The 13,552-nt window shown below is 40.6% G+C and overlaps 1 protein-coding gene across 7 annotated transcripts in view; it reads left to right on the top strand.

The window, feature by feature from the left end:
- The window catches only part of SLC7A11 (solute carrier family 7 member 11), a 182,836-nt gene that overhangs the window by 105,337 nt on the left and 63,947 nt on the right, over nucleotides 1-13,552 (top strand). For 2 of the 7 annotated variants that reach the window (XM_024745096.1, XM_024745095.1), the window contains exon 12: nucleotides 1,070-1,374. In XM_024745096.1, the coding sequence (XP_024600864.1) occupies nucleotides 1,070-1,374 (305 nt within the window). Of the gene's footprint in view, nucleotides 1-1,069; nucleotides 2,119-6,245; nucleotides 8,860-13,552 lie in introns of those variants that run through there. The other 5 variants (XM_024745097.1, XM_024745093.1, XM_024745092.1 and 2 more) reach the window with 5 other exon arrangements.

The raw sequence follows: 13,552 nt of genomic DNA, 5'->3' as shown, positions 1-13,552 counted from the left end.
TATGGATGTGTGGCCATGGCCTTCTAGGAAATGTTATGAAAGCTATTTGGTATAAAGTGAAGGAATTTCAGGATTAAAATAGATCCCCTCTGTGTAGGTACTGTAGTCACATACATTATTAGTGATCTCATACATTCATCAGGGCTGGAAGGTATTGATGTGACAAGAAAGCATCAGGGGACCTGCACTAGGGATTCTAGATTTCTCTTTGCTTTGCCTGTCCCATGGATTAATTTTAAACTCAAAATCATTACTAAAGTTTGAAACTCTGGTTCAAGTGAGTCTGGTTTGATAATTCAGTCCTTGGCATTTTTTCATTAAGAGATTAGAATATTTAACGTGAAGAAAATGAGGTCTGTAAAGATACACTTAATGACTTGGTGGCCAATATAGCCCTGATAATTAAGCAGGTTCTCGAATGCTTAGCAAAGGTTACTTGATCTAGAGTGGTTCTAGATGGTAGCCCCCAGCCATATGTGACTATTTAAACTTTAATTAATTAAAATTAAATAAAAGTTTAGGTCCTTACTTGTATTAGCTACACTTAAAATGTTCCGTAGTCCCATATGGCGAGTAGCTATTCTATGGACCAGATGAATATTGAACATTTCCTTCATTACAGAAAGTTCTACTGAACAACCTTGCTCTGTACATTAGAGATTTTATTGGGAAATAGAACGTCGCAGACTAGAGAGAGACTTGGGTTTGAGTCAGAACATTTCAATAAAATAAGACAGAAATGTCAGGCATGTAACTAGGAAAAGAATTTGCTTAGGTCTTTTTTTTTTTTTTTCCTGCTAAAAGCTTTATTGTTTCCATTTGGTCCAAGGCTTGGGAGAGGGCTCCAGGGTAGTTAAAAAGCTGCCTGGTGGCTGCAGAGAGGGGCTTCGGGCAGAAACCCTGACACCAGAGGGGCTCCTCAAAGGCTGCTGGGCTTTGGAGGCTCCTAGCTGTCCTTGAGGCTGTCTTTCCAAGTGATGCTCGCCCAGCCCAGCCTACGGACCAGCGGGCCTGCGGAGGTCGGTCAGATGATTGCCATCTTCTTGATAAGTTTCACCTGCTCCTCCAGGAAGCGGCTCTCCCGGAAGTCTCAGGCGGGGTCTGCAGGCAGAACCCACGGCGTGCTGCTCCAAAAGGGCCAAGCTCGGGTTCTTCGCAATGAGCACGGTGACTTCCACAGCACCCTGTGTTTCGCCCCACTCATCTTGGGACTGCTTCTGCACATCCTGGAAGAGGGCGCAGCCGCCGCACTGGTTTTGCATTTTCAAGAGACGCTGGACGCCCTCTCGCTTCTCCTCGGCCATTTCGCGGAAAAAAGTGGTCCACGCCGGCCAGAGCCACATGGTCGTGGTCGAAATAGAAGCCCAGAGAGAGGTAGGTGTAGGGGGCCCGCAGATGCCTGTTGACCAGGTGGTTGACGACAGCCTCCACCTCAGTGGAATAATTCTGATGAATCTGGGAGCTCATGGTTGATCGCTAATAAGGAGTTAAGATCGAAAAATGGTGTTGGCGGGTCCTGGTGGCCGAGGGTAGATGAGTGGCTGATTCAAAAGGTTGAGACTGGAAAAAAGGTTGGAGGGTGGGCAGAGACTGAAGCAAGGGGTGTCCCTGGGTCTGGTGCATCTAAACACTGTTGAAGCAAGAGACAGATCTGTAGGACCGTCGAGTGCACTGCCGCTTAGGTCTTGAGAGGTGAAGGAGAGTAGAGAAGACGAGAGAGTTTTAATGGGGAGAGACAGGGAGCTAGAGAGACGGGAGAAGGCTGTATATTCTGCCATATAATTCTATACTTGGGAGTATACAGTATTTTTAATAGCATTACTAAACTTGAGAATAGGCAGATGTGTGTGTGTGTGTATATCTTCTGTTAAAGGAGCTAAGTTTCAGATACGGATGGGTATGGAAAAGATGACTTCAAGATAAAGTAGGGCTCTGGAATCATATCAATTGTGAGAAAGGCTTTGACTTTCCCAGTATTTTAAAATTTGCAATTCAAGCCATATATCTAGGTCCCAAAGAGAGATAGGGAAGATGCACTTAGTACTTTGATTATATCAGTACAACATGATGTCTGACAATAAATAGATCCTCAATAAAATGGTTGAATGAATGAATTAATATCCAGTGCCAGCTGCCTTTCTTGAAGCAACTTTTGTTCGTAGACAGCCCTTGGGGTATGGAAGGTCAATACAGAATAATCTTTGACTTGCTTTGATTTTGCAATGACGATGTGAATTTGGATCACTGGCAGTTCAGATAGAAGTATACTCTTAGAAGCTAAAAGTAGACTAGGTTGGGCTGGAGGCCCCTTAACTTTTGGAAGTCTATAGTGTTTCTTTATTTAGATTTATTGCTACACTCAAATCTCTGAAGTAACTAAGTAGATACCAATCTGAAGCACATTTCTACCTAAAATCTTGTAAATTGAAAAGGATTTTGCAGACACCATCAAGTTGAAAAAACACAGAAAGTAGATGATACGACGATATTAACCTTTTTGACTCATTCGAATAAAGACAATTCTAGAAGTGCATCTCGGTTTCGATCCCAGCAAACCGGTCCTGAGATGTGGCTCTAGTACCAAAATTGCCTTGTCTGGAAACTGGTTGAGATTCAGCGTTACTGAACTGTATGAAAAAAGACTTCATTAAGTCGGCTTTCATTCTATTCATGCCTTTGTCATTTCTTTCAGTGTTGAAGTGAAAATAACACGTGGGAAACCATTGCTGAGAGGCCTAGAATTTATCTTCAATTATTTACTGTGATACTCCTCTCTCCACCCACCATTGCACTCTAACATGTCAAGTATCAGTTAAAGGCATGTTTAAGACCCTGTAATTCTCAGCATGGTAACTGTTTTGACTATATTTAATGGCCAGCACTTACTCCAAATGAGTTAAAGTGTATTATTGTGTAAGCGTTTATTTTCCCGACTTTTCTGCCTTGGTAAAACATTGTCCTGTTTCTCCACTGCTTTTCTATTCTCTTGTAAGTTTAAATAACAGTACGTAACTAGCTAATGAATAGGATTGGATACCAGGTAGATACTTATCAACCTGAGCCAACCAGGTTGATAAACATGGGAAATTACCACCAAACTGACAAATGGATAAATGCACACAGACACGTCAGACACCCTGGCCTCACATTTTCTCCAAATGTTCATGACGATGTGAGACATTTCCCCTTCAACCCAGCCCCTCAACCTGGATTTCCCTCTCTTAGAGAATGGTATCACCATTTACCTCATTGCTCAAGTCAGAAATTTGGCTATCATTCTCAACTATCACCCCACTCTGTCTTATCTACACACATTACATTTGGTGACTTTAGAATCTAATTGTATAGCATACATGATAATTGGGGTGAAGCTTAGTTCTTTCCCTTCACTCCCTGCTGGAATTATCTAGATTTTCTGCGTGAATGCGTGTCATCTACGGATGATTAATTGTATAGACTTTAGTTTTTCTTTCAGTCACAGACGTTTCTATTTCACACTTGAATCAGTCATGATCTTGACTTTGTAAAATCTTACTGTGTTTAATAGCTTTTAGTTATTGAATAAGAAGGGAAATAGGGATTTGGATGTATTAAAATACTGGCTTTTGCCAGTTTTCTTAATTTGTCTTCTAAAGAACTTTGATGAGAGCCTGGCTATCTGTATCAAATGTAGAATAAAACTCAGAGTTAGCCTTCCTATAACTAAATATAAATGTTTATGCAATTACATCACCCATACGGCAGCTGTTGTTAAGAAAACACTCCACCACCTTGTCAGTTATCTCTATAAGAGTCAGAGAAAAGTACGTTCGTAGCACTATTGGGTTAGTTGGCTAGCTATGATTACTATATGTATTAGCTCTGTGTCATTTACTGGAATAAATGTCAAGGGAAATTAAGAGAAAATAATACACATAATATGTGCATATAAGGAGCTCCAGTCTAATGCAAGGGGCAGTACGAAAAGAGATTTTAAATAAGTAAAATTCGTAGTCAGCTGAGGTTATAAAATTACATATTCAAAACTTGAGTATCGAGATAATGATATTTTTTGGAGTATCATTGAAATGGTATATAATAGGAGACAAATGGCAATGGCACAGTAAGTAAATAAATGGGATAGAACATAAGCATTAAAAATGTTGCTTTCCAAAAACGCTTAAAACATGAGAAACGCTCACAGTATTAGGTTGAGTAAAATTAATCTATGACTCAAATGCACAGTGAAAAAATTGAGTCTATGCAGCTGCCAGAGTTTACCTTTCACTCTTACGTAAAAAAACAAACCTCTTTTGCAGCTCAGTTCTTGCAGTTGTGGTTGCTCTACCCCTTCTTGTTGGTAGCATCCGTTATTATCTGTCTCTCATCAGTTTGTGAAATCTTTGGCGCGTGGCGCGTATCCATCAGAGTAGGCTATTGTGTACTACAGTAGTAAACAGCACACAAGTCCTATTAACTTATAACCGTAAATGTTTATTTTTCTCACGTTAATATCCTTCACTGGTTCATGTTGACTCTGTTCCTTGTACTTCCTTTAGAACTTAGGGTAATGGAACCATCTCTAGCTGGAAGGAGAAAAGAGGCATGGCAAACCACAAATAGGCTCTTAAAACCTCTACATCTCTTTAACTCACACACATTTATTTGGCCAAAGCAAGTCTAGGTTCAGCAGAGTGGGGATGTTGAAGCATCCCTCCAAGAGGGTCACTGAAAGAAGGGAAGTAGTAACATTTGATCTAACAGCAAGCCATGACCCTCAGCTCTCATTTTGTCCACTATCTCACATTAATTAACTTTTGCTACTACCCCACTTCACTTACCCATACTCATGTCACATCCTAGACTATGGTTTTGGTCTCTCAAAGGAGCTCAAACCCTGTCTCCCCACAGAACCTCTTGACTCCTTATTGCAGAAGAGGTAGGAATAGTCCACTTAATGTGCTTTTAGGAGATGTGTTGCTCAAAGCCAAAGAGGCCTTATCATCCACTTGGAAATGGGTAGGGGCTTTCTCTGTGCAGGGCTGGAGTGGTCTGGTACTGTCGGTAGCTGGGGGCATCCTCTTTCTCGTGGATGGTTAGACCGTTTATATTTGCCGTCTCTCTCTTTTGAATTCCTTCCAACATAATCAGGTAGGATGGGTGAGTGGAATGGGGATGGGATCAGTTAATAACTCAGTAAAAATTGAGGTAACTATTCTATGTCTCTTGGATATCTTGACCATTCTTCTTTCTGAAATGGTGACCTCTACTTGCATTGAATATCCAAGATATATGGCCATTATTGGGGCTTTGGTCTAGATACAGAAAGAAATTTTCAATTTAGCACTTCAGCTCCAGAACTTTTCAACTTAAACACAGAGTAGTTTCTCTCTAAAGCTTAATGATTTTCTCTGGGTTGTGGGACTGTATATGAGTTTCTATTAGTTTTTTGTTTTCTATATTTTCCAAACATTTACTTTACAATAAGCACATCATTACTTTTACATTTAGAAAAAAATACAATAAACTTATTTTCAAAAACAACATAAAAACGAAGAGTCCTGCATGAGGAGAGTGACTTCAGGGAAATCAGGGAGAATTCCATGTCACTTGAGACTATTTGTAATATCTTGTTCATTTTTATATTTCTTATAGTTCCCAGTGTTGAAAGATGTGTGTGACCCTTATGGTGGTATTAGTTTTAGGAACAGATTTATATCCAGATCTGCACTAGACAAATCAACCTTTGTGTGTGTGTGCTTCTGGGCAGAAAGATGAACAGAGAAGGCATCCCAAGGGACAAGGATACTGCAGAAGTTCTAGGGCTTTAGACCCCCATCCAATATAAAACTCTTGTGAGTTATCCTGAACCAGAAAGACAGAGAACGTTTTAGATGGATTTTCTCCACCTAAACCATCTATGTTCTAAGAACCTAGAAGCAAAAAGTAGACCACATGTTCTGTCTTGTTCTTTCCTTGCTGGAGCACAAATATGTTTAAGAATTTCTAATTCAGAGCACACCCACCAGTAAGCAAAGGAGAATGCAGGAACAAGATACAAAGCCTTGGTTGAGTGTTTGAACATTTTTCTTAGGTATAGAGAAGCTTTCTGCTTTTGGATCTATTTACCTAATGTAAGATGGGGAGATTTTTGAGTCAGTAGAGTTCAAGACCTGAAGAGAGACCAAAGAGAAAGGGGGAGGGATAGAGGAAAAGTAGAGAGAGAGACAGAGAGAGACAGAGATTGACTGACTGATTTTCTCAAGGGATTTAGGTCATGGAGCATTATTCTATGATCCCAGGAAGAAAAGATCTGGAAAAGGTACATTCACATGCATTCACTAACAGAGTGTCCAATAAAGTCTCCTAGGATCTGACCATTTCATAGCACCACTCTTTGTCTTCGTTGAAGAAAAGTGAAGATTGCCGGGAGCGTTCTGAGCCAACACTTGACGCCATTGCGGAAGCTAGTCACTGAATGTAGAAATGAAGAGACGGATGTTGGATGGATGAATCTTCTAATGTTTCAAATGGATTGGAGAGAGGTACAATTTTTGGCCTCTGTTCGTCACTATATTAAGTCTTTACCCCAACCAACTGGAAGATTGATCATCAAATTTTCATGCATTTGTTTTATGAATAATATTTAAAAATTCTAATGTGTAACATCTTCTAAGAAACGTATATCCGGATTATCATATTAATAGTCACAAAATGGACAAAGCTGACACTTCAAATGTACAATCCTCTGTCATACTGACGGCTTTATTAACTATTATTTGCATTATTTTATGAACAGCTTTTAGGGATATTGTGGTTTACTGGAGCAGTACATTTGTATCACCATGGCGTTTCTGGGTGTTACAAAATTCCCTTTTGAGAATACCTCAGAAGATATTTCTGAATTGAAAACTTCAGTTCAAATTCCGAAAATTAAAACAATCCCAAACTCAAACCTGACCATGTAAGAAGCAAGTAAAGTTCCATCTAAGAAGAAAAGTTAAAGCAATCTCCAGTAGTTTAAAAGAAAAAAAAGGATTTTTGTATAAGGAGATAATTCTTTACCACCTTAATCCATTATTAAAGGTGACCATTCATCCTTAGTAATCAGATCAATTTGTGCTGAAAATTTAGTTCTGTATGTGTGAGTTGGAAGTGATCTCATTAGTGTTCTACTATATCAAGTTTGATAAAATCCCCAATCCATTTCAGTTAAGTTTCTATTGATCCACTTAAGAGATCAATATGGACTTGTTCAGTTCTTTTGTCAAGGGAGTTCATCTGACTTGAGTTTAAAGTTATGAAATAAACATGATTTAGAAATGGAAGATGGAATGAAAAAGAGTCCAGATGAGTGCTGACAATTACTTGAACTCAAGTTTTCGCATTTGAGCATCTGATAGGGCATTGGCACTTAGAAATGGACTAGAAAACCAATAGGACAAAGAAGACGGAGTGCCTTTCAAAGTAGTGAAGGTCATACCTTTCCTCACTTCCACTAGTGATTAGGTTTCTGCATCACTGAAGAATGTGAAATCTGTTTGTCAATAAAATAGGATTTTACTTTTATTCTTTAGTACGTTTTACGTCTATTGATACTGACTTTCATTAACTCAATGCTTCCTTCATATCTATTTTTCAGTTTCTCATTTTTTGCATTTTACCCTAAGTTTTCTGAGGAGGGAATGAATGGATTTTAAAGTGTGTGAAGATCTTGGGGACACGGACAAGAGTTTCACCTGATAACCATTTTCCTGACACCTTCTTCCCTTCAGGATCAATTTTAGAAGTGGTGCTGAAACAGAGAACTGCCCGGAAACACTTCTCTTTCATACGAATTCTCTTCTCATACTCGCAGAATAGGCGAGGATCTCCTTTTAGCAGGAAGCATCTTTAAGACCTTGTGTTCCACCTGGTAAAGAATAGGTACATAGGTATGCAGTGATTCTGCATGTATCACGTTGTCAGGGAAGTTCACTGTCCTTTTCTCTTGGGGGTATCTTCTTGAGGACAAAGAGATTTGAAGGTAGAGACTGAACATATGCCAACAAGTCAGAGACTATAATTGGTGGTCCCCATGGTATGTCATGCCACTGTTCCCATCAGCTTTCAGTTAGGAGAACAGAGCCACTCTAAGTTCCATGGGAATAAAAGATTTATTAGGTTTTGTGGAAAAAATTAGACTATAGACAAATGTGGGAGCTTGCTGAGGAAGTGATGCTCTGGAAGGGTGGTGTTGGAGGATTAGAGAAGCAGTTACTAAGAAATCACAGAAGTGCTGGCGCAGGCAGACAAATAGAACCTTGTGGGGAAATCCAAGAAACTAAGCCCTCGCGGTAGTGCAAGTGGGACCAGAAGTACACTCACACGCTCTCCCACAGGTTCTAACAGCATCAGACAGAGAAGAAAAAAATGATGAGGAAAGCCAAGGCCGTGGGCAAGGAATCAAGTGAGAGGCGCCCTTTCATCACATTTTTATTTCAGTTGTTGTTATTATTAAATAATTATTAAAGGTAAATGTTAAAGACCTCCGTTCTGGTTATTTCTCACAATTGTTGGTTTACTAGGTGAAAGGCAACAGGCTATTTAAAGAGTTTCACCCTGACGCACATAGAAGATTTGGGGGTTCAACTTGTTTCATTTTGCAGGTGTGCATGCTGAGACCTAGAAAGTTAAAGAGATTCATTCAGAATGACCCAGTCAAGATAGAGTTCTGTCAGGCAACTCCTACCTCAGTGCTCTTCCTGTTATACATGACTCCTCTTTGAAGAGATATTTTGATTTAAACTGCGGTCAGGTCTCACACTTCAAAACCCTAATAAGATCACTTCTGGGACTTCCCTGGTGGCGCGGTGGTTAAGAATCCACCTGCCAAGGCAGGAGACACGGGTTCAAGCCCTGGTCCAGGAAGATCCCACATGCCGCGGAGCAACTAAGCCCGTGCGCCACAACTACTGAGCCTGTGCTCTAGAGCCCGTGAGCCACAACTCCTGAGCCCTCGTGCCACAACTACTGAAGCCTGCACGCCTAGAGCCCGTGCTCCGCAACAAGAGAAGCCACCGCAATGAGAAGCCCGCGCACTGCAACTGGAGAAAGCCTGCTCGCAGCAATAAGACCCAATGCAGCCAAAAATAAATAAATAAAACAATAACTAAATAAAACTCTAATAAGATCACTTCGAATTCACACACATAGAACTAAATTTTCAGCACAGATCTGATTACTAAGGGTGATCCTGTAACTGGCCTTATTGACATTGAGCTTGGCAAATCCACTTTTCAAGTCTTAGTGCCAAGAGGCAGGATGGTCTCCTGCTTCCATAGAGGCCATTTGAAAGAGGTGGGTAACAAAATTTACTGTATTCTTACAAGATAAGAATATTCATCTCTAACCAATTTCACCCAGCGATTCTGAGAACCTGTTCTATGCCGTGTCCTGTATTAGGCAATAAGAAGAGGTGCAAGAACGATTAGAGATGACCCCTCTGCTTTAGGATGATGTACGGTTCAGGTAATCCTACACTGATCCATTCTATTTGCTTGGGTCATATTCAGCTACCTTTACATCAGCTTTTTAATGATTGAAAATGCTTGCCAACGGGGCTTCCTTGGTGGCGCGGTGGTTAAGAATCCACCTGCCAATGCAGGGGATGCAGGTTTGAGCCCTGGTCTGGGAAGATCCCACATGCTGCAGAGCAGCTAAGCCCATGCGCCACAACTACTGAGGCTGCGCTCTAGAGCTCGCGAGCCACAACTACTGAGCCTGTGTGCTACAACTACTGAAGCCTGTGTGCCTAGAGCCCGTGCTTCACAATGAGAGAAGCCACCACGATGAGAAGCCCGCGCACCGCAACGAAGAGTAGCCCTTGCTTGCCACAACGAGAGAAAGCCCGCATGCAGCAACGAAGCCCCAGTGCAGCCAAAAATAAACATAAATAAATTAAAAAAGAAAATGCTTGGCAGAGACTTCCCTGGTGGTCCAGTGGTAAAGAATCCGCCTTCCAATGCAGGGGACGCAGGTTTGATCCCTGGTCAGGGAGCTAAGATCACACGTGCTACATGGCAACTAAGCCCGCATGCCGCAATTACTGAGCTTTTGCGCCTCCACTAGAGAGCCCTTGTGCTGCAAACTACAGAGCCCACGTGCCCTGGAGCCTGCACGCCACAACTAGAGAGAGGCCCGCTAGAGGGAAGCCTGCACGCCACAACGAAATATCCTGTGTGCCGCAACTAAGACCCGACACAGCCAAAAAAAAATAAATAAAAATAAGTAAATAATAAGTAAATCTTTAAAAATAAAAGAAAATGCTTGCTAAATTGAATAACTTATTCACCTCAAATTTATTCTGGTAGGCAGAAAAAATACAGGGTGAGAAAAGGGGTTAAATAAAGTAGTATTGTCAAAGATACAAAAAATATAGGGGAAGAAAACCTTACAGTTATTGCAGACTATGTTTTTGGCCTAAGAAAACTACATCCTTGAAAATGGGAACACATTCTAAACAAAAATTTACCCTAAAATTTTACAATGTAAAATCAAACTCTGCTGGTGCGGTAGTAATGAAAATCAGAATACTTAGACGTCTGTACCGTTTAACACATGTTTGGTTTCCCATTTTCGTGAGATTTCTAAGATGGCTTGAACAGATTACAACCAAATTTAGTTGTGCTTGTTGATTTTTCACAAATGCTCTGTTTACGTCATGTAAACTTTGCTGATGCCATTAATTAATGGTCATAGCAACTCTTGCGAGCTTAATCAATCTTCAAAACAATTTGTTGGTGCAGTTTATAGCCAATGCTGCAGTAGAGATTTTTCTTTTTGTACATTTAAACATCACAGAGAAATTAACTTTCTCCTTCAGGGCGCTGGGCTGTTCCTTCTCTGACTTTCTGGAAGTGGTTGGTAGGAATGAATTATTGTCAGCCTTTCCATAAGCTACTGAAGATGGAATCTGCTTTTCTGGAGAATAGTGGCCATTCTGTCCTCCTGTTTCTTATGCCAAGAGGTTGAGAGCAAAAGTACATCTGGGCAAATGAAAATATAACTAATGGAAGAGATAGAGCATCAATTTCTAGGATACAGTTGTTAAAGAATGAATGGGTGGAGAGGGAAGGGTGATGAATGTGTGCTGAACACACAAAGGCGTTTCTGCTCCGGGTTGTGTTCTGTGTGTGCTCGGCCTGATTTCTTCTGCTTCAGGTGGCTGAAAGCCCTCCACGACACCTGTGTGTTCTTGTCTGTTCTGCCAACTCCACTTGTACTGCGTGTGCTTTCTTATCTGCCGTGACAACTAAGTTAGTCTCCTCTGTTCCAGCTGAATGGAGGGCTTTTACAAGCACAGAGATGCAACTTGAATCCAGGCCTGAAGTGGGTACCAAGGGTTTAGCTGCTTTGTATCCCATGGAAAGCACAGGGAGAAAAGGTGGGAGAGGCTCCCAGTGGCCGAGTCTCTACTCTTTCCTCTATGACAGTGTTCCCTCAACAAGAGGAAGAAGCAGGCCTTACTCTGCTTCATTTCAGTTGGTTTTGTGAGATCTCCTCTCTGTTTAGGTCCTTCATAGATTTCATTGATGTTTTTTAACCATACTTCATAGGGGAGAAGGAAAACCAATTTTGATTTGCCCCAGGTCTGATACTTCTGCCCTTTGGAGAGCCCCATTGCAGCTGAATTTATAGGGCATACAAATGGTCAAGGAAGGGCCTAAAGATGATAAAATTATAGGGAAATAGAGACCTATGAGAAAATCTCATAGAATCTTATAGAAGTTGAGTCATTTTTTATAAAGAATGAAAGACGAGTAAGGATGAACACATGGTAGCATAGTTTCCAGCCAACCAGCTAACGGTGCATAACTAGAAGCAGGAAGTAGCTAAAAGTGCATAGGATGGAAACACAAACCCCCAGTTGTATGACGCACCCTCAGGTGGTGAGGAATTGGAAGTGATTCCCTGGTTCTCATAATGTTGAAATCACATTATATTTCTCAATCACAATTTTTTGAGACTTCCTTCCAATGCTACCTTTTTCATGATCTTTGTTTTTCCTGCTAAGTAACCCTTCCATCTCATCTCTGAGACAGTTTCATCTCTTCATAATCTGCCACCAGTTCTTTTTTTTTAACATCTTTATTGGGGTATAATTGCTTTACAATGGTGTGTTCACCAGTTCTTATAATAGTTTTTATTCAGCTGTATTGCTTTCATGCTGACCTTCACGAGGACCCTGAGCTCTGTGAAAACAGGAATTATTTTTTTAAAAATATTTTTGTAATTGAAAGTCTGTCACAGTGCTTCCTGTATAATTGGTGCGGAATGAGTATTTTAAAAGTGCCGTATTGAATACAGCACTCCTTCTGCATAAAGGAGTTTAATTCTTAAGTCTAATTGAGCAAAGGAATGCCTTGTTCCTTGTTAAAGGATTTGGGGCAAAAATAATAGAAATCAAGCCTTCAACGAACACACCAAGAGGGAAACATACTGCATCGGGGGAGAGGAACCTCTTTAACTGCACTGAAATCTGAGTTGGTAGGTGACCATCTCCTCTGTATGGGTAGGCTAGTCGTGGCATTCAGTAGCAGAGGAGAGCAAGCTGGATTTTGACATATGAGTTCAAGTTTAGTAGTTGATTCGTTTCCCTGCATAATTGATTTCTTAAAGAAGCTTTTAACCTGAGTCTTATTGTATCCTGACTACATGAAGGGATGTGAGTCCCTTAGTAAATAAATAGGCTCTGTGTGTTCTAAATGAGTGGAATATTGACCTTGACTCTTCCCAGCAGAGTCATAAAGCAGGGCGGTGGAGATAGCTTATGAGGCAAGTCTACCACATTAATTTAGATGACAAGCTCTTCCCTCACAGACAGCTTCCACATTCTCTGCCCACACAGCATCTTCTTTTGAGTCAACAGTAAGATAACATTTGCTCACTTCCACACATTTAAATAACTGGTTCGTAAAAAGCCTCATAGTTTGTTTAAACACATTTTTAATTTTAATTTTTTTTAATTGGGGTATAGTTGCTTTACAATGTTGTATTAGTTTCTACTGTACAGTGAAGTGAATCAGCTATATGTATACATACATCCCCTCTTTTTTGGATTTCCTTCCCATTTAGGTCACCGCAGAGCATTAAGTAGAGTTCCCTGTGCTCTACAGCAGGTTCTCATTAGTTGTCTATTTTATACATAGTATCAATAGTGTATATGTGTCAATCCCAATCTCCCAATTCATCCCACCCCCCCCTTTCCCCCCTTGGTGTCCATATGTTTGTTCTGTACATCTGGGTCCCTATTTCTGCCTTGCAAGAAGGCTCATCTGTACCATTTTTCTAGATTCCACATATACGTGTTAATATATGATATTTGTTATTTTTTTTCTGACTTACTTCACTCTGTATGACAGACTCTAGGTCCATCCCCGTCTCTACAAATGACCCAATTTCATTTCTTTTTATGACTGAGTAATATTCCATTGTATATATGTACCACATCTTCTTTATTTATTCCTCTGTCGATGGACACTTAGGTTGCTTCCGTGTCCTGGCTATTGTAAATAGTGCTGCAGTGAACATT

This window comes from Neophocaena asiaeorientalis, unplaced genomic scaffold (genome assembly GCF_003031525.2).
Source record: "Neophocaena asiaeorientalis asiaeorientalis breed wild unplaced genomic scaffold, Neophocaena_asiaeorientalis_V1.1 scaffold65, whole genome shotgun sequence".
Classification (NCBI taxonomy): Eukaryota; Metazoa; Chordata; class Mammalia; order Artiodactyla; family Phocoenidae; genus Neophocaena; species Neophocaena asiaeorientalis.
This window is presented reverse-complemented; position numbering and strand designations above follow the sequence as displayed.